Raw genomic sequence first — 21,564 nt, forward strand, 5'->3', positions numbered from 1 at the left:
TCTGTAACTTCTTTCTGAGTCTTTCAGATTCAATATTTATCCAGAGGTGGTTACTAGACACCACAACTATTGGATCCTGTATTCAACTACAACTTCCTGAAGTAAGACACAGATAGATAGCACCGACTCCTTTTTTCTAGCTGGCATTTGCCTCATTATATTTTCAAGAAAAACAGCAATTCACTGGAAGATTGTGTTCAGTTGCAAATTGTCCCTTAGATTTTCTCAGTTACTCATGTCAGAATATTAAAAAACTCATGTCTTTTAATTTTGACTTACATTTTGTTACCAAAGGTTTGAGCTTTTATCAAATTCTTTATTGATTATGATATTTAACTTTTTTATTGATTCAGATTGTTTCAATAATTTAATTTTATCACAAAAATTGGCTTGTATAACTGACTTGCTCCCATTTGTTGTAGGAAATTTTTCCCTGATGAATTAAAACGATTAATAATTTTTTTATATCATTTGAATGGCAGCAGACGACTGCAGGATATACTATATATTATTGATTAAAAATTCCTAACTAATGATTTTTTCAAGTCTAATCAACTTTTAGCCCATTAACATGGACAAAATCAATTTTTGCACATGCTTCCACTCCAGTTGCATTCTGATTTTCACCAGCCATCAAAAAGACCAGATTTTATTTTAAAAATTCATTGACTGAAAATCTCAATAAATCTTTAAATTCCAATGTGCTAGGCTTTAAATAAAATTGAATATAATTATAAATCTTCATAAAAATAATCAATTATGACAGTTATAATCACAGTTTCATTTATGAATTTCAGATAATCTAATGGCCTCACAATTTCTAACAATATTAAACAATGTTGCACTCAAAATTCAATATACTTTTAAATAGGTCTTTATACAAGATTCCATAATATATGAAATAAAAATGGAAGGTTTTTTATAATATGGATATTCTTACAGCATTAAACATCATGCAATGGTTTACAGGCACTGTAATGATAAAAAAAATGCCAATATAACATACATTTTGTCATCCAAAAATACTGGCACAAATCTAACAAAGAAAATGCTAGCAGTGCTTTTATGTACTACTACTAATTTAGTTCTCTTCTGTCTGAGGTACATGTAAGATAATTCATTCGATAAACTAACATTTATTTAAATTTAATAACATTTATTCAAGCTCTAGGCATTAATTAAATACTGAGAATACTAGGATAAACTTATTAACAAACAGCTTAAAAAAAATAAAACGCAAATCCTAAGGACAAAATCCACAGTGTTCATGTCTAACTTTATGATATTTATACATGATGAGATCTATGAAATACTGAAAAATGTCAATACTGTTATAATTTATTGCTTGTAATGTGTGCAGTTCTGCTTCAGACTCAAGGACAAGAATCAGCTGAAGAGTACAGATAGATGAGAACAACACAGAACAACGTACATGTCAATAAGAAAAAGCATTATTTAGCATGACAGGCAGATGTAGATATATTTATGTCCAACTTTTATAATTGCTAAAAGAATTTTGGGAAAGGATAGGAAAAAGTCTAGAAAGATCTTTTGGAGATTATTTACACGGAGAGTTCCTCCAAAGTGGGAAGACTAACATGGAACAAAGCTTTTGCAAATCCAGCAGTTAAATCATAGAAATTTTCAGTCCAGAGCAGTTACAGGAAGATCTTGATCTTCAGTAGAACAGAAGATAAGGACAGGATGTAAAAATTCAAAATAATGCACTCATATTTGATATTAAGAAGGATAAACAAATAAATTGACATACTGGCTAAGTGTCATTAAAAAGGATAAAGAGAATTCAGATTGGCATTCTCTGAAAAAAAGCAACAAACATCTAAATAAGGAAAAGATGATAAATCTGTATAAGCTATAGTGTCAGCTAACAAGTCTCTTAGCCTCTAAGGGTCTAACAGGGTATTGCCCTGTTTGCTTGCTATTGTCTGCTGAACTTCTAAAGATGCAAACAAAATCCCATCTTCTGACCCTAACAGCAAGCATTTGATCCACATTCGTGCAGCCAAATTATCTTCTATCTCAAAGAAGAGTGGCTTCATTCACACTGCCTTTGGGAATAATCTAAGGCTTGTGCATCTAAAATACACCCAGGCACCATCTGGGAGAGTGTTAACTGGCTTGGATCAGATACATTTTAGGGAGAGAGTTGATAAGTTTAAATGATCATGTGCTCATGAACACACTTTTAATATTTGTCTCTAGGTTTAAGACAGATGTAACCAATAAGCAGCATGGAAATAGCCATCTTATTTGGGGAAAGAGAAGGAAGGGAGATAGTGTAGCAGAAGAGACAGAAACTGTGACATGCTACTAGCCCTTAAAGTCAGAGAACAAGCTCTGTTACCATTTATTTACTCTTTTTATATATATATATATATATATATATATATATATATATATATATGTATATGTAAATATATATGGTTCTAGTTATTTGAGCTGGATTCAGCAGTTTGAGTGTATTCCTAAATGGTCTGGGAAGTGGATAAAGAATTAAGTAACAATATCTCTGGTGACACTCAGTTATTCATAACAGAAGCCAATTGTGAAGAACAGTAGGAAGACCAAAAGATATTAAAGAGATGCTCATTGTCACTTGCACATGAAAGAGGGGAAAACAGTAAATGAAATTGGCAGGTAGCAGGCTCAGAGCAAAAACTAAGGAGATGATTCTTCACATTAAGTGTAATGAAGCTGTAAAACTTACTTCAGGAAGCTGTGGATGCCACAACTTTACATGTTTTCAAGTAATTGAACAAATTAATGGAAGAAAAATTCATCAAAGACTGTTTTATACAAAAAAAATCCTTTTGCAGCTCAGAAACTATCACGGATATTCTTGTTCAGTTTTATATCTTTTTTGACATTTGTTGTTGGCTAAGAATGAAGGGATGATACTGGACAAAATGTGCTTTTATTCTGAACTGCTATAGTCATTTTTATATTATTAGGAGCTTTGTGTACGTGCATGTATCTATGCATATCATTTTGTATGATGAATGAATAGGTATATCTCTTGCCATTATAAAACTATGAAGGATATGCTGCAGCTTCACACAAATGTATTTTCAACCAACTACGTTTCAAAACCTCAATCATTCCTGTTCAGTTGAGCATATTTCTTCATATATTTCACACAGTGGGTTAGCAGGTCACAGAAAATTATGGGTCAAAACTATGTTTGTTTTTCAAAATAGATTTTGCACTAATTTTTACACTACAATCTATAATAGTTCAGCTGAACTTCAGATGCTAAATGAAGGGGATTTCTGATCATGTATTACTGTGAATAAGTCCTTCAGACAGCTGAAGGAAGCCTCACTTTCCTGGTTCTAAAAGGGGATTTTAAGCATCCCAGTATCTAATGGAGGGACAACACAGCAAGGTACAAGCATTCTAGGAGGTTTCTGGAGTGCATTGGCACAAACTTCCTGACACGGGTGATCAAGGAGAAGAGGCACTCCACTGGACCTCATACTTACGAACAAGGAAGAACTGGTCAGAGATGTGTGTCAGGAGCATATATGCCTTGGCTGCAGTGATAACAAAATGGTGGAATTCACAGTCTTGAGGGGCAGCAAACAGCAGGATATCAGCCCTGGACTTCAGGAGAGCAGATTTTGGCCTTTTCATAGACTTGCTTGAAAGAATCCCAAACATGCTCATGAACAAAAGAGGGCCCCAGGAGAGCTGGCTGATTTTCAAGGATCACCTTCTCCAAACTCAGAAACAGTCTATCACCATGTGCAGGCAAACAAGTGAAGGTGGCAGGAGGTTTGCAGGGATGAACAAGGCACTCTTAACAAAACTCAGATACACAAATGAAGCATACAAGAGGTGGAAGCAGAGGCAGATGGCCTAGGAGGAATACAGACACTATACAAGTGCACATGGATTGCGTTAGGAAAGCCAAAGCATATTTAGAGTCAAAGCTAGTGAGGGATATGAAGGGCAACAAGAAAGACTTCTACAGACACATCAACAGCAAAAGACAGACAAGGGAAAATGCGGGCCTGCTGCTGAATGGACCTGGGATATGGAAAAGGTCAAGTACACAATGCCATTTGCATCTCAGTTTTCACTGTTAAGATTTGCTTTTAGGAATTCCAAGTCCCTGATACCAGTGGGAAAATCCAGAGCAAGGAAAACTTACCCTTAGTGGAGGAGGATCGGATTAGAAAACTTAAACAAACTGGACATGCACAAGTCCGTGGGACCTGACGCAATGCACCCACATGTGCTGAGGGAGTTGGCTGATGCCACTGTGAGACCATTCTCAACTGTCTTTGAAAGGACATGGCATCATGTCCAAAGTGGTTCTGCAAGACTCAGAAAGATTGCAAATGTCAATCCTACAATCAAGAAGGGCAACAATGAGGCTGGTCAGCCTCACTTCGATCACTGGGAAAGTGATGGAGCAAATCCCCCTGAAAGTCACTTTGAAACATATTAAAAACAAGAAAGTGATTGAGAGTGATCAGCATGGATTTATGAAGGACTAATCATGTCTTAATAACCTGACAGCCTCCTAGAAAGAAATGGTTAGTTCAATACGTGAGAGAAGAACAGTGCATGTTGTTTATCTTTACTTTAGCAATGCTTTCAACATCTTCTCGTATAACAACCTCACCGACAAACTGATGAAGACTGAAAGTTGTGATCAGCAGCATGAAGTCCATTTGGAGACCAATAACTAGTGATCTACCCAGCGGATGACACTAGGGTCAGTACTGTTTAACATCTTCATTAATGACCTGAATGATGGGAAAGAGTGCATCCCCTGCAAGTTTGCAAATGATACAAAAGTGGGAGGATTGGTTGAAGTACCAGATGGTTTTGCTACCATTCAGAGGGACCTCAACAGGCTGGAGAAATGGTCACACAGGAATCTCATGAAGTCCCATGAAGAGAAATGCTGAGTCCTGCACCTGGGGAGGAATAAACTCATGCTCCTGTACAGGTTGAGGGCTGACCAGCTGGATAAGTAGCTTGGCAGAGATCCATGGAGATCCTGGTTGGGCTGCATTGAGGAGATTTTTGCCAGCAAGTCAAGTAAGGAGATCATTCCCCTCTACTCAGTACTGGTCAGGCCACATCTGGAGTGCTGCGTCCAGGTCTCGGCTCACCAGTACAAAAGGGATAGGGACATACCAGAGCGTGTCCAGCAAAGGGCCACAAAGATGATGAAGGGAATGGAGTATCTGACATACAAGGAGAGGCTGACAGAGCTGAGATTGTTCAATCTGAAGAAGGTTTGGGGGGGATCTTATGAATGTGTATAAATATCTAATGGGGAGGAATGAAGAAGATAGAACCAGATTCTTCTTAGTGGTAACCAGTGAAAAGGAAAACAGACAAAGGACACAAACTAAAATAGAGAAAATGTTGTTTAAACTTAAGAAAAAACTTTTTTACTGTGAAGGTGATAAAGCACTGGAACAGGTTGCCCAGAAAGGTTGTGGAGTCTCCATCCTCAGATCCTTTGAGCAGGGTTGGCTGGACTAGATGACCTCCAAGTGATCTCAACAATTCTAGGATTTTGTACTGTAAGAAATTTCTCCTTCCAACTCTCTACACAGATCTCTGTCACAAAACTGTCATTTTATTTCTATTCTGGATGCAGACAGAGAAAAAAAAGCCTGCAATGTCTCACAGAGTCTCATAAAAATTCCTGATATGTAATATTGTTTTCCTGTTACATGAAGCAATCAAATAAATAAATAAATAATTTTAAGTATAGGACAAGAAGACCAGAAATTGCTCAAATATTCCATAATACAATAAATAAAATACTAAAATATGGTACCTATCTTATTTCCCTTAATTTTATAATAGTAGTTTACAGAGCTGACAAGAATCAATTTAGATATAGGACCATTAAGCCTGGACTAGAAATATGACATTCAGCTATGAATAGCCAGTACTGTGGCTTTTCATAACTAACCTGCCTTTTTCTTATTATTATTCTATAGGAATAATACAACAGTAGATCATATAATAGTTTTATTTTTACATTTTGAAATTAGAAAATGCTATATTATTTCAGTGGTTCTTTTGAGGGTTGATAGGTCCATTTTCAAATCATAATTTACAGTAATGACAAATTATTGGCCTCAAAGCGTTTCATATTATTTAAATCATTCCATCAGGTACAGTCTTATCAATAACACAGAGGAGCATGGTCAGTAATTTTGGGAAAGATAGTCAGTCAGAACTATGGTACTGCACAAAGTGGAAGTTAGGAGAATTCTTTTGCCTTGATTCTGTAGTAGTTGTGTCCTAACTCCTGCATCAGTTTGTATGAATGAAAACATATTTTTTGAATTAGATCAAATTTAGAACTCATGTGGTAACTTGCACATGAACAAGGGTATTCTAGCATTCCTGATCAAATTACAGCACACTGAAAAATACATATTTATATTTGCCCATAGATTTAATTGAACAGGCTACTGATATGATCCTGATGGTATTTTTTATAGTTTCTGTATCCTTAATTGAAATTACATATTTACTAATAAAATATTCAGAATCATTTGGGAAGAAATATATTATGAAATGTATTTAAAAGCAATAATTTGAGCACCTTATGTCAAAAGTACACTGATCTTATTTTAAAAAGTAACTTTGATATATGCTGCATTGTGGATATGGTGAGTATTACTCTAAAATAACTAACAAATGTGTTACACCTGCAGCATCACTAAAATCACAAAATTAGATCATCTCTGTACACAATTTCTCATATTATCCATACACACTAAAAATAGTGTTTCTTAAAGAGAAAAAATCCTAAATCCTTATTTCTACAGCATCTACTCATTATAGCTAGTAATCCTTTACCATAGTAAAAACACTGATTATTTTAGCAATTCAGCCCACAAGACAACAGAAAACCACATTTATTCACTAATTCTTTGTTTGCAGTGAAGAGCCAAAGCGTGTCTCTGAATTTTGATATGAAAGGCTAAAAACATCATTGAAAAATTATTTCATTATGTAATTGCTCTAGAGAGCTGCAGTCTCCATTCAGATTACAGGTTCTGTCATTTTAGGAAAATCTGTATCTGCAGGGGAAATGACCCCTGCAGACAAGACTAGAGATTTAATATTACCACTAGCTAATGGCTAATGACATAACGTTGCAATGAGTGGACCAAAAATATTTTATGTTAACTTTTTTGTTCAACAAAATCAAGTTCAGATGACATATACAGAGTTCCTCAGGTTTTGAGGATGTGAAGATACAAATTTTGAAAAGATACAGGGATGACAACCAAGAAAGTGTGAAACTTAGAAGAACTTAAAAGTGCAAAAGCGGACTTGGAAAAACAAAGTGTTGATGGGAAGCTGGCTGAAGTGTAATGGCTGCCATCTAATAGTCTAAACTTGTCTAAATAGTGTAGTGCACTGTGTATCAAGTAGAAGAAAATACATTCATTGTATTGCCAGTATTCTGTTGCCAAATGAGACCGCGGTCTACTAAGTGTTTTTTTGGCAAGTCAAATACTCATCTCATCTTTGATCTTTTTTTTCCCATTGTTAAATGAGATTAACAGTATCTTTCCTATAAAGCACCGGAGTTCTACACATAAATGGTTGCATACAAAAAAATCCATGCACTTTTCAGTGCAGCATTTTAAGTTTATGAAAAATACAACCCCCCTTTCCCATCCCTTCCCATGATGCTAATTGAAGCCTCTTAAGTATATACAAAAGTAAGTAATATACATACCCACATCCTATGCTATCAATTTGAAAATCATTAGATATGGAAACCACAGAACATTATATTCAAGAATTTGAAAGAGTGAACTTATTTTCCTCCTCATGTAAGATAAAATGTGTATATATATATATATATATATATATCAATTACCATGTATTTGAAAAATAATCTGAAGATTTATATATAATAAATATTATGATACATTTTTGAAAAAACATTTTGAGAATACCAGTGTAGCAACCTTTACATTACCAATCCACAGAAAAATTCTAGTAAAATATATCTAAATAAATCTTCTGTTTTAAATGAAAAATCGATCTTGTCTCAGACACCAAAGAGTTTTCGGATTAACAAACTATTTTCCATACTAAATGGGGGGGGGGGAGGGGAGTTCTTCCACTACAAGGAATAATATTACAGACATACACACATTTTTAGGACTGCAGATCAGGCCGTCAGAGATCAGGAACTAGCAGACTAGAAACTAGCTGGACAAACTGGTTTTAAGCTATTATGACACAAACTAGCATGATCTTCTTCCCAACATACACACACAAACAAAGAAATTTTAGTTTTATTTGGCATATTTGTCATTTAACGGAAGTAGAACAGGCAGTTTCAATTCTTTTTTTAAACGATGAATGTTTGACTTTTTGTATAATTTTCTTACACAACTATATTATCTCTGATGCTTCAAAAACACAATAACACTTCCCAGTTCCCCAAATAATATGGGTGACTGTGTTTTGGGCCTCATTCCCAGGTACAGCATCATTCCTGCCAGCACATTCTGAACCTTTTTTACCAGTTTACTGAGATCTAACAATACTCAAGGGTTCCACAATCTGTCCTCCCTACTCTCTCTGAAATATTGGCTTTCAAATGTTTTGAAATTCTTGGGAGATGAGAAAACTATAACTCACAGCACATCTTTTGAAGAGTGTCAGCAATATTAAGAATTTGTTTTTTGTTTTGTTTGTTGTGCTTCATGAGCATACCTAGTTAATTTACATAAGTTCCCTGTAAGACTTTCAAAATCTTTTTTTTCTATTTCCAAATGAAGAAAACCAAAGCAGAGGTTAAGTAGCAACCTTTCTTAAGAACATGGAGTGTGTCAGGTTCAGTTATGAGTAGAATTTATGAATTCTTGATCTCCTAAACCTGTAATCAAATGTAAGGAATGAGGTTAAAATAAGGTGTGAGGAGGCAGAGAGGAGGAGGGTAAGGAAAGATTGGAAAAAGTGAAAAAAGTTTCCCACTACCCTAATCTTTATTTTCATCTCTGCAGTGATCAAGTACTGTACACTGAAGATACCGTAGAAACAGACTGAACGAACAGATGCATGATAAGCTCTAAAAATAACTTACTGAAGATTTGACACAAAATACAGAATTGCAAATCACCTCCTTGGAGGAAAAGAACACAGTTGAATAGAGAAGTGGTTTCATCAATTTTCTCCTGGTAATTTAATTTCTGTAAATGGGGCCAACCCCAATGACCAACCTTTTCTGAACCAGAAGAGGCAGAATTAAAATGTAGACACATAATTTTACCTAATAAAAGAGCTACCTCTCAATGGAAATTAACTCTGCTCTTAGACAGTTGTAATTTTCACATATATTTCACTTGTAGATATAAGCAATACTACCCATGTTATTAGCTACCTTTTTCACTATCAAAATAGCAATAAAAATGATTTTAAAAACTAGACAGCTATGTGAGGGTCTGAGGGTATGAAAAGCGTAATGCTCCTGTGAATACTGCCCTAGCCTTATATTCCACCAATTTCTAACCATGAATGTAAAAGTAGATGATGTCTGAGCTAAATTGTTATCTTTCAGAGTCTCATGAGAAAAACTTGTCATTGCCCTCATTGGCTGTAATTCACTTCATTATCAATGCAGTGGAAATGAATTCCAATTATTTGTTCTACAATTTTTATCCATCACTGAAATTTAATTACCTAAAAAACCCTACTGCATTTGCCAGGCTTGTCCAAATATCTAATAACAATTATACATGAAGATTATACTGGTTAGACTTAAGACATGTCCAATGTGAATGTCTATGTACTATTTCTTTCATCTAGTCTCTAAATTATTTAATCCCACATATGATTTGTCCCAGTGGCAACACTCTTTTGCCAGTAACTTCTCTAAGAACATTTGAAATGGTTCCACATTAGTGGTTAGGTTAGTGGCTTATCAGGGAGACACCTGCTGTGCTCATTCAATGTGGGACAAATGACTTTGGTCAGAGCACTTGAAACTGTGGATTAATGAATTAGCAATTAGACTAAAAAGCATAAAAAGCACCAGTGACATTTTCTGGCATATTACAGATTATCATAATAAATTAACCTGTAGACCCCTAAGACAGATCTCACACAGGCTACATTAATGAGAAAAATAAAGCATGCCAAAATAATAGCTGGAAGATAATATTAATATTTTAAACAATAAACATATACATGAAAAATACATCATAGGCACTGAATAGTTAAAGAATTAGAGATAGCTGATCAAGACAGAGTAACTATCAGAACTTAAAGAAGTGGGAATATTCTTTTTAAATTTTAAATCACGTGGATTAGTGGCTCTGTTTAAAGAGCAGATATTGCTGGAAAGCTTTGAACAAATATAACTAATAATGACTATTGGAAACTACTTTAAGTGAAGAAGTCTTATCCAGTATAGAAAAATAATAGATAATCTGCAAGGTAAATAATGTATATCATGAAATAAAAATGCAGTCTGAACAGATGGCCCTCAAATGGCTAAACAGATAAATCAGGAACGAGATAAGATATATATATATATAAAATAGAAGACAGTTGGAAACACAAATAAATAATAAGAAAACCTATATGCAAAAAGTAGTATTTTCAACATATAGCGAGGCTATCGAGTAAAGGGAAACATGTTTTTGCTTTTTAAAAGCACAGTAGTTAAAAAATAGAACAAAAAATGTCAAGGCACCTAGAAAATAACATTAGAATAGTAGTATAAATCAGTACACTCACCATCAGTAAACTACCAATCAGTAGCTTACCATCTACAGATGGCAGCCAGTGTTGCCATTCAATTACGCCACAACTGCAGACTTGCCAAAATACTGTGTGGTTTCTGGAACATCACCCTTCAAAACATCATCTGCCAAGACCATCAGAGTTCACCTAAATAATGCTAAATAATGCAAAACTCTTGAGTGATTAAAATGTTCATCATGAAATATCTGAGATTCAACTGCAGCATTATGCTAGTTTAAATCTACAGTTGAAAAAAACAAGTTTGGTATAGTTTTTTTTTAAAAAAATGGAGCCTGAATTTTGCAAACATTTTTGGTTCCTCTGGAAATACTATATATTATTAAGTGGTAATTTAAGTTGAACTTTTGTAATGCAAAACTGCTCACATTATCCCATGTAAACCCACCCTTAAATTCATACAAAGATAGTACTAATTATTATAAAATGCTTTATAGATGAACAGCATATTTTGTAATCTGTAAGAGGCAAAGATATCTTGTGAACTCCAAAATCAAGGCAGATTTATTGATGCTGGTGGTTAAAACCATTCAAAGATTTAATCATTCAATGACTAAATTCAATGTTACAGCTTCAGCTGAGTTGAATATTTATCTTTCTCTCAATGCCATTCAGAAACATTAAAGCTAAAATTCAGAGTGGTTTATGCATGCTTAGAATGTTGTTAGAGCTTGTATTCTGAGCAGAGATTTCCTCAGTGCATTAGAAGACATAGCATTAATTTTTTTCTTAGAATTTTGTTTGTTTATATGATTTTGTTGCTAAAATTTCAGTTTTCAAAACAAGTCTTCTTTAGCCTTATTTCTAGATCTTGAATCACATTTTTGGAGTCCTGAACTCTTCCAGTTCATTCCAAAATGCACATGCTAAGCTTATAAGTTTCTTACATTAACCTCTAAATTTATGTTTACTCAGTCCTTCCATTATTCATTAAAGATCTAAGCAGTTCCTCTTTGTAACCTTAAGCATTACTCATATCCTGTCTCATTCCTTACATATTTATCTTAGTCTGAACATTCTCTTCTAATAAGAAATGAAAATTATTTTTTATCTATGACATAATGCTGTGAATATAATTATTTCAATGAATAATATCATGTAAATCATCAATAGCAGTCAGGTATTTTCATTAAAAAGTATTTAGGCATTACCCTTGTTTGTAATCTGAAACTTAATTAGGTTTATGTCAGTTGGGTATTGTTTTTTATTTTTATTTTGAACAGATGTAGCTACTCCTCAACTAGAGGAAAAAGTTCTATCCACAGAGCTTAAAAGATCTATTTAGATGTATAGAAAAACTAAGAACAGACATAGAAAGTTGTTATGTAGGTGTTGTTAGCAAAATCGCTACTTTTGTAATGGATAAAAGTTCTCAAGCGCTGCTTTCATACTACAGTTTCTTATAGTAGTCTTTGTTTATATTAGGAGCTATGAAAAATATGATAGGTGATAGGGATAACTAAAAGAAATAATTATCATTCAGTGAGAAAATAGCTATATCCACTTGCATTACAAGGATCAGCATTCAGCAAACTCCTCCTAGAATATTTTAAATGAGAGGACTTTAAATGAGAATCTTTTCACATTTACTGGCAGTAAATAAAAAATCAAATGAACACTGAACAAATATGTAATTTACTATCTCAAGAATGCAGGAATATCATTTTTTAAAGCCAAACCTTAAAAAACAAATTTTAAAGTGTTGCCAAATAAAACTGCACAGTAAAATTGCATGCGTCTAGTTCCCCCTTCTAAGAAAGCAAATAAGTATCTTTGTGAAAAACAGCAAATTGAACAAATTTCTGTGAGTATTATTTTATACAAGTACATGTATGCCAGACTTTTATTCCACATGAATGGACACATGCTCGCTTTGCAGATGCTGGTAGAAATACATTTTCCACTTATCTTGATTTTTATTTCATAACAAGTAAGTGTTAACAGTAGACTTGACAATCGTTTGCAGTGCTTGACATGATTTTTATTTTTTAATACAGTGTGGACAATTCTAAGGACCTTAAAAATAATACTGCAAGTATGGAGAACTAAGAAAGAAGGAACAAGATCAAACTCAATTTGTTAATTCTTTTTAATAAGAATCTTGTTTAATCAAGTACAGAAAAATGTAAAAATATGTATCTTACTTGCTTGATATCTTGCAGCTGACATGCCGTAGTAGGAGGAGAAGTATTATTGCTGAGGTAGCTGATCAAAAGCTTTTTTGTGACCTAGATTTTTATTTTTTTTTTACTAAAGCCAAAACCTTCTACGACAACAATAGCAAGTCCATACCAAATCTTCCTAAGGAAGATTACCAAGATCTTAAGATGACTATTAAACTCAGCATCTGATCCTGTAATTCTCATTTCGTTATAATTTCTTTTAATGAAAATATGGAAAAGATTTTCTTTCCCTAACTCTGTAAAGTAGCAAAACATCAAATTTCAGTTACTACAATATGGAGTAGTTCACTTACCACAAATTGGTTGAAAAATAGCTGCCAAAACTTTCTAATGCGGAATTGTTTTTGATAAAAAACAATGTTTAGTCAATAAAATGGCTTTTTAATTTATTTTTTAGGTAGAAAACAAAAAAATACATTTTTAAAATTCATTTCAGTGTCAGATTTTCTGTTGAAATGTAAACAGTTTTTACAAACAGTTTCTGAAGAAACTAAAGAGAAGAGAAATAAAATCAGAAAAAGTTACAAGAAGGGCCTCATGGTTCAATTGCAAGTAGGTGATATGGAAAAAAAGGACATAAAACAGCAATGACATAGCACATCAGGAGAAAAAGCTGCTGAGTAAAATGTGACAGAGCTACACATGATCTTGAAGAGACACATAAAATGTTAGATCAAAACACTGGGGGATGTGGAGCTCAAAAAATGGATTCATTGTGCAGATATCACAATCAAATCATTACTCCAAGAAACAAAACTCTATTTTGCGCTTCATATAAGCCAGAAATAAGGTAGCTGCTCCACAGAAACATAGAATAGAGAAGTTCTGCCTGAGAGCTATTCCACTGTATGAGCAAGAAAGGAAAAGAAACAGCTGTTTTTTCAAGAGCTATAGAGGATATGCTAAGATGTGGACGCAAACTGTATAGAAAGAAAATAAAGAAAAAGACATATAAAATGACTCCATTAAAGTCCTGAACATGTAAGAGAATATTGGAATTGTCAACAATGGCAGGAATGATGGAGAAAAGATAAGCTAATGAGCTAAGTTTGGGCCATGCTCAGCTGAATTTGACAGTAAGAAGGCCAAGAAGAATGTTAAGAGAAGTATACTAAGATGCAGGCTTAGATGTAGAAAGACAGATTAGGAAAAAGAGGTAAGTTTTGCAGAGATGGCAGTTAAGAGTCACTTCTGCATTATGATATGTTCCCATTTATTTGCATTTTTAATATATCATTACGTGATCATGTTTTTAATCCATACTGAGAATGATTAGTTTGTCTCCCTTTGCCTGCTTGTAAAATTAAAGGAGTAAAAATCACCATTTCTGGATATAAATTAGTAATTTTATCAGTTTGCCTGTTAATGTGAATGGAATAAATATTCAAAAAGAGAGATGCAGAAAATTCTCTAGGCTTAAGCTCTAAGTAGTTTGAAATTCTGGTTGCAAATTCTAACTGTATGAGCTCTTTCTTTTTTTTTTTTTTTTTTTTTTTTCATCAGCACCTAACTTTCTTCTCAGCAACAGTGCACTCAAAACTTGCAAGACATAAAGGCAGGCTGGAGAATCTTCTACTTCTGAAGCTCTGTTTGTCTCAGTTTTCAGAGCTTTCTTTTCCCTAATGTTTACTCAGTTGATGTATGCATAAAGACCATACTAAAGACAATAATTTTAAAGAAACATGAAATGAATGACAATTTATAGTGCACGTATCAGCCACAAAGGAGGAGAGCTAAGACACTGCAACACAGTCCTGAATTTTCCAAATTCAGGTAAGTAATGCAACACATTTCCTAAGTCACTGCTGATATTCTACCTCTGCTTTACTAACTACACTATCTTGTGAAATAGCCTTATTCTTTGAACCAGTAAGTATCTGAGAATCCCAGAAAGGAGGAGGTTTAACACTGCACTTAATAAAGAAAAATCATTAAATACATTAAATTAAAATATTGAAATCCAGTAATCCTTTACAGAGAAATATTTTGACAATGGACCAACTAATGTTCAGTAAGCAGTAGAATATGAGTAAGTATCAGCATATTAATTTAGGAGAATCAGCCAAAAAATTAGTAGGAGTTAAATGCTATACACATCTTTGTGTTCCCATTAGAGCAATGTTTGCAAGAAGGTACAAAGAGTTAACGGCACAGAGATAACGATGCTTTAAAGAGCAACAACAGACCAAAATACATTGGTATTTGTTGTCCAGCAGCTACAATTTTGGTGCAAAAGATAGAATGTTCCATCTGACTTTCTCCTAAAGACTTTCTAGCTCTTTATTACTGTCAAATTTTCTGAGATATTCATAAATGCAAGCAGCATCAGTAACTGTACTACAGTGTATTGAAAATCTCAATTTCTAGACCTTTTGCATGGAAATTACAAGGCAGAAGACTGTATTTATCCTTGAGAAGAAGAGGTAAGAAAAGCTCTGCCTCCATGAGGCAGAGTCTTGCTGTAAAAAATACTTTTTTTGGTCACACTCTGAACAGTATGACCAAACTGCATTTGAGAAGGAGAGGAATAGAAAAGTAAAAGAAACTTGAAATTCTTTCTGTATACAGATTTGTCTTTGTTTTAAAAGGGAAGCAACAAAAAATCTGTATCGTTGCTTATTCAACGCTTTTATTCTCCTCTATACAGTAATACAAAAAGTTTGACCCTAGTCTTTCAAGAGCACAGCTTAAATTAGAAAATAAAGTAGAAAAGGTTGGAAGCTATTGGAACAAAATGTCTCCAAAAACATTTTAAAGTGTTGTATATAAACATCTGTTGTATATAAACATCACTTTCCTATTATTGAGAGAATAAAGGCCACTACTATTTTTAAAAATTTATGCATTTTACATTTATGACATGTTGATTTAAAAGAATTCATAGGGTTCTGAACTGAAACACAAAGCTATGTGTAAAGTCAACTAGGAAGGGCTTTCTAATTGCCCAACTACATAATTCTCACCTCCCTCCAAGCTGAGAATCCTACCCTTCCAATATTTGAAGAGAAGTTTGCATTTAATCCCCTTATATAATAAATAGCAGCTATGGTCTAAAAAATGGGACATTTCTATAAATATTTATGAACCATGAAAGATCTGCAGACCTTAAGATCAATTTGTAATGAATAAGCTTTGTGTTGTAAAAGAATCATTCAAACAGAGCACCAAGAAAAAAAAGACATATTTTCAATGTTATATAATAGTAACAAATTACAACTCAGTAGATTTCACACTTTTGATAATATCTCTGGGCGTTTACAAAATAGCAGTTATTTCTCTTAGTATCAAAGCCTAAGAAGGTTTCAAAGCAGTTCTGAAACTGTAAAGTGGACTTGCTAATAGGAGAAAAGTAAAATTATAAATTTTTAATCTACCAGTATCTTCTATCTATACTGGAACATAACTTACACACTCATACTCTATTTCTCATATACTATAACACAGTGCTGTATAATTTTTCAGTACCACAGGTCAAACTGAAATCTACTGAGCTTATATTCCAATTCAAAATCAATTTAATAAGTCTAACTGACTTTGAATGAAATGCTTACATCGAGCCAATGACTGCAAGTCAGTATAGAGAATAGTTCCCTCCTCCAATGAATAATGCATCTGTTAAGGATGGAGGTAACTGGCCTTTAGGGTTTTCTTTTTCCCAATGAGTATATAAAGCCTTTGTACTCAATCAAGCAGCGAAGGGAGTAAACACTTAAATGAAAAGAAAAAAAATCCCTCATTGTGGCAGAGATCTGACTACTTAATTTGAGAATTTCCATTTTAAAAGTTTTCATAGGGAAAACACCTCTGTATTTGTTGTCCTAGTGAACATTCCTTTCATTTGTAGTTATAGAGACCACTCTCTCTTCTATTAAGAAGCATTTCTTTTCATTCAGTCATCAAAAGGAAGGAATCACTAAACCTCCCATGATTTTTAAGTTTCAGTATTTATTGCTTATTCAAAAGGAAACTACTCATGCTTTGTGAACTAGCTTCAGAATGATGGCACAAAGTATAGGCAAACACTGTAACACAGTGAAAGAAAGAAGAAAAGTGAGTAAACTACAGGCTAAGAGAATGAAAACACACATAGTCTGATGAAAAGGCTCCCCTACTTCAGACCCTGTTTACATTGTAGAATTTCAAGTTTGGAACTGACACGTTTGCTGAGATCAGCTGAGATGGCATCATTTTCATCTCACTTGCACTTTTAAGCCTGAGCACTTCAGCCAAGCAATTACATAAAGTCACTAAAAGCAGATTTAAACAGCTTAGGCACTGAAATCTGAACATTCAGATTCTGTTCTGCATTTTTTTTATTTTTGTATAAATTGTTCATTGTCTTTTCTATAGTTCCAAAATACAGACATTGTCCAATGGACAATTTGAAATTGTCCATTTTATTTTTTCTTGAGTTGCAGATACTCTGAATTACCTCGTAAAGATATTTACTACAGCATAGTATCATTTCTGGTCTTAACTGACAGTTAAAAATAAAACAAGTAGGTAAAATAAGATTTTTTAAAAGCTAAAAATATTTTTCAAATAGACGTATTTAGGTAACTTGCAAGTTTCATAACTCTGTTTTTATTCTGTTCTATAGTTATTTATTTTAATCAGAAACTAATGTTGGAAAATGTATACAGAATCATTTTACCTTTCTAAAATATACAGTAATTGAGTTTATTCACTTTGTACAAAACAAGGCTATTTTTTGACATTCCAATAAATATACTTTAAGGGAAAATATGACTGTGAAAAATGAAGTTAATTGGCCATATGAAATATTAAATAAATATACATCAATAACCTGCATGCAGAAAGGGCATAGATGCATAAATAATATGTATGTACTCACTTGGTTTCAGATAAAAACAGATAAGAACAGAGAAAAATAAAAAAGAAAATTTTTAAAATTGAGAGAATGAGAGAGACTGTGGTTAGTAAAAGTCTCAACCAAAAGTTATGAGCACTGAAATAGTATTTATTCTTTGAATAAGTATTAAGAACTTTTGTTAAAAATTAAACACCTATATCATTTAACAACTATTATTTGAAAAATATATGTTAAAAATTGAAGGATTTTTATTTGATAGGGCCAGTATAGGAGGGGAATTGTACATCTACCATCTCTGCTCCCTACTATCCCTACAATCCAGCTTAACAAATCAGATTGCATCTTCCATGACACACCAAAACTACTTTGACTCCTCAGTAGGTGAGATCATTTCAAAGGAAAAATTACATTCTAAAATCCAATATAAGTTTAGTTATATTTTTTTCCAGAAGAAAGAGGAACACACGTTCCATTATGTGTTATCTACAGGAAAGGATTAGAAGAGCCCGATTCCCCATACATGATGGCCACAAATTCTTCAAATGCGCTTCATTTCAAGATTCTCTTACTGAAAAGCTCAGAAAACCTCACTAGTGCTTGTTTAAAACAGTTGAATAATAAAAAGCTCACTTAAATGAGATTTTCTAGAGCTTCAAAAGAATTATAGAATACTTTCACAGTATCCACCCCAATCTCCTAGTTCTAGAAGATGATATTACCCAACAACCATCAAATCCAAGAGGTATGCATGCATGTGCCTTTATACACACAATAGATGGAGAAACAGATTCTAGCTACATATCTGTTTTGGTTTGTATTTATGTATGTTTTGTATTAGGTACAATACACAGACATTTAAAGATAGTATAAATATAATATGCCCACACATTCATCATAAAAGTGTGAAGCTTGATGTAATCAACATCTGTTGCAACAGCAATACCAGATTACTATTTACTAGAAAAGCAGTAACATAACAACCCTTGTAGTAAATACGAATATTTTGATTAGCACATGTTCTGTCCATCTGCTGAAATCTTAAAGCAAATTGAAACAAGATTACTAAATATTTTTGCTTGAAGTGGTTCATGCAGTTTCTGCTATCATTAGTAATTTTCACTTGAATTAGTGATAGACTAATCTCCCCTTCCCACTTGAAATAATATGGACAAGCAGAGAACTTGCTTTATTTTACGTTCTTTGATTAAATGTCTCTACTGAGCAATTCACCCAAATGCAAAAAGGGATAAGGATATAACATTCAAATAGACTAAATATGTTTCTGAGAGACTGAATTCAATCAAATGAGGAAGTATGTTTTGAAGGACACGAAGTGATGCCTGACTTACCCAATTACAAAAAATTGTAATGGCATCTGTTTTGACACACATTACACTACTTGCTGCTTCAGTATGCAATAATACTTCCGTCTCCCTGCTTGGATTTCATTGTTATTGTTTTGAGAAAAAAATGCAGCTTATCTTAGTCCTTATCAAATAATTCATGGATTTACAGAACATATATAGAGAATTTTCTGAGCAAAAATATTAGCTACACTGTTAGAAGGAAAAGCCGTATGTCTGTTCACAAAAATATTTGTTCTCAGAAACAGATTCCAAATACTATTTATTCTATACTATTTATTCTATATTTTGATTGAGGCATAAGCCATGGAAGAGCTCAACCATTGTCAATGGACAAAATAGCGATGCAGACTTGTCTTTGTTCAACAAGATACTTTCCAATTTGAGAAAAACATTGATGTGGATCCGCTTGCATAACTTTTTTTTTAAGTAACTACATTCCCCAAGAGAAGATTCTTCAAATAACATTATCATACTCTGTTTTATAATTTGCACAGATAGAATTGACTGAGGGCTTACTAAATACACAGTAGAAAGCCTCAAAAGTTAACTTACATGATCAATTAGTTCACGAACCATTCCATTCCACTGTCCGCTGGCATCTTCCTGGGCTCCATATTTTCCATCCTCCACTAGCCTAATCTCATAAGAAAATCCAAGGATAGTAGATAGCTCCCTGAGGAGATCAATGCAATAACCTTCAAATCGATCATTTCCATACAATGGTTTGTCAGACTTCTTGAACATCACATATGGCTCTTCCTGCAAAAAAAAAAAAAAAAAAAAAAAAAAAAAAAAAAAAAAAGGCAAAACAGATGACTGCTCCCATCCTACTTTTTTTTAGCCTTAGATATCATCATGAATCCTTTCCCTGTTCACAAGATTAAAATGAAAAGTAGAAGAATTCTTTTATTTCTTGGTTATCTATCTCCCAAATCTATTTATCTATCTTCCAAATAAATTTAGTCTGAAGATCCTCTTTCTCACTCTGATGTTAAGAAATGACATTGCAGACATTGTAAACTCATCTTCAAGATAGTCATACCAGCACTGATTCTAAATGTGTTCTTTAACAAGTTCCACTTCTTACTATCAAATGCATTATTTGGAATGACATTCCAAGCCTCTTAAAATGAAAAGAATGTATGATTTAGCAATTGAAAAAATAGTAATTTTAATTCAAATCCCTAACTTCAGCCAAGTGTTTCAAATATCAGGTATTACACTTTTCTTGATTGTTTTCTCAATGCTTTATTAGAAAGATATAGAAAACTAATGGGAAAAAAATCAGTGAAGGTACTTAACACAAACCTAAGTCTTAGAACAAGGCAGAATTTTTATAACTTTCTTTAAATGAAAAGCTTAGGAGAAAAAGATACAAAACTTTATACTACATATCCATAGTACAATACCCATCTTCAATTTCTATTTGAAAGGTTAAACATATGCGCTCAAGTTTTGCTCATATTTTAGAGCGGCTTTTCTGTTTCATATATCAACAAAAAGAAGCACAATGGAAGGTAATAGGAACAGTATTAGATGCAATTATTGTACCTGGTACAAGACAACAAGTAAGAAGATAAACTCTCCAGGGTAACTTAATAAAATTCATACAATCCTAAATCTCCCCACCAGCATTCAGCAGGGTTAAAGGCAGTTCATTCTACAGGAACCTGACAGGTTTAATACGGATTTATCAGCATTTCTGATGCTGACTTGAGGTGTCCCATGATTCATGCTTTTTTATCTGCACAAAACTAGAACTTCAGCATACATAGTTTACATAAAATACACAGAAGAAAGCAGGGAGATCTGTTGTTCTTAAACTGTGTTCAGAAGACATTAGTTTCCTTTTTGCCTCTCATAAACTTTTTTTTTCTAAAAAAATCACATTATTAATTCAAGACTACGCTGGGATTCTATTTTTATATCTACTGAAATTAATAACGTTAGGGCCTGATTTGAAAAAAAAAAAAAAAGGGGGAGGGCTCATAAAAAGTACACTCCAGATCTTAATTGAACTGCTGAAGAATTGTTCAGAAAAAAAACACTGAGCTGTAGTAACAGAAAGCTTTCAAACAATTGATAGGTAAGTGACTCCAGGGGAGCTCTTCTATATGTAGTACAAGAAAGACAAGACCTAACTGAAAATGTGAAAGCAGAAGATAATTTAAGTAACAATGATCATGGAACAATGCTTAAGAAGCAGAGAAAGTGACAGAACAAAGACTATATATGAAAACAATTATTGTTAATAAACTCAGATAACTGTTGTGAAGTATCTCATAGAAAATATCTATAAGGATAACGGTTGTTCAGGTGAATTGAGAATTCCTTATAGAAAGGGCCAAGCAGAAGCTAAGCCAGCACAAAACATAGCAAGAAA

General features: G+C 33.4%; 1 protein-coding gene across 1 annotated transcript in view; it reads right to left on the reverse strand.

Moving 5' to 3' along the window:
- GRIK2 (glutamate ionotropic receptor kainate type subunit 2) overlaps nucleotides 1–21,564 on the reverse strand; it is a 413,047-nt gene that overhangs the window by 158,260 nt on the left and 233,223 nt on the right. The window contains exon 10 of the mRNA XM_062570999.1: nucleotides 19,734–19,940. Coding sequence (XP_062426983.1) covers nucleotides 19,734–19,940 — 207 coding nt within the window. The remainder of the gene's footprint in view (nucleotides 1–19,733; nucleotides 19,941–21,564) is intronic.

This window comes from Rhea pennata, chromosome 3 (genome assembly GCF_028389875.1).
Source record: "Rhea pennata isolate bPtePen1 chromosome 3, bPtePen1.pri, whole genome shotgun sequence".
Taxonomy (NCBI): domain Eukaryota; kingdom Metazoa; phylum Chordata; class Aves; order Rheiformes; family Rheidae; genus Rhea; species Rhea pennata.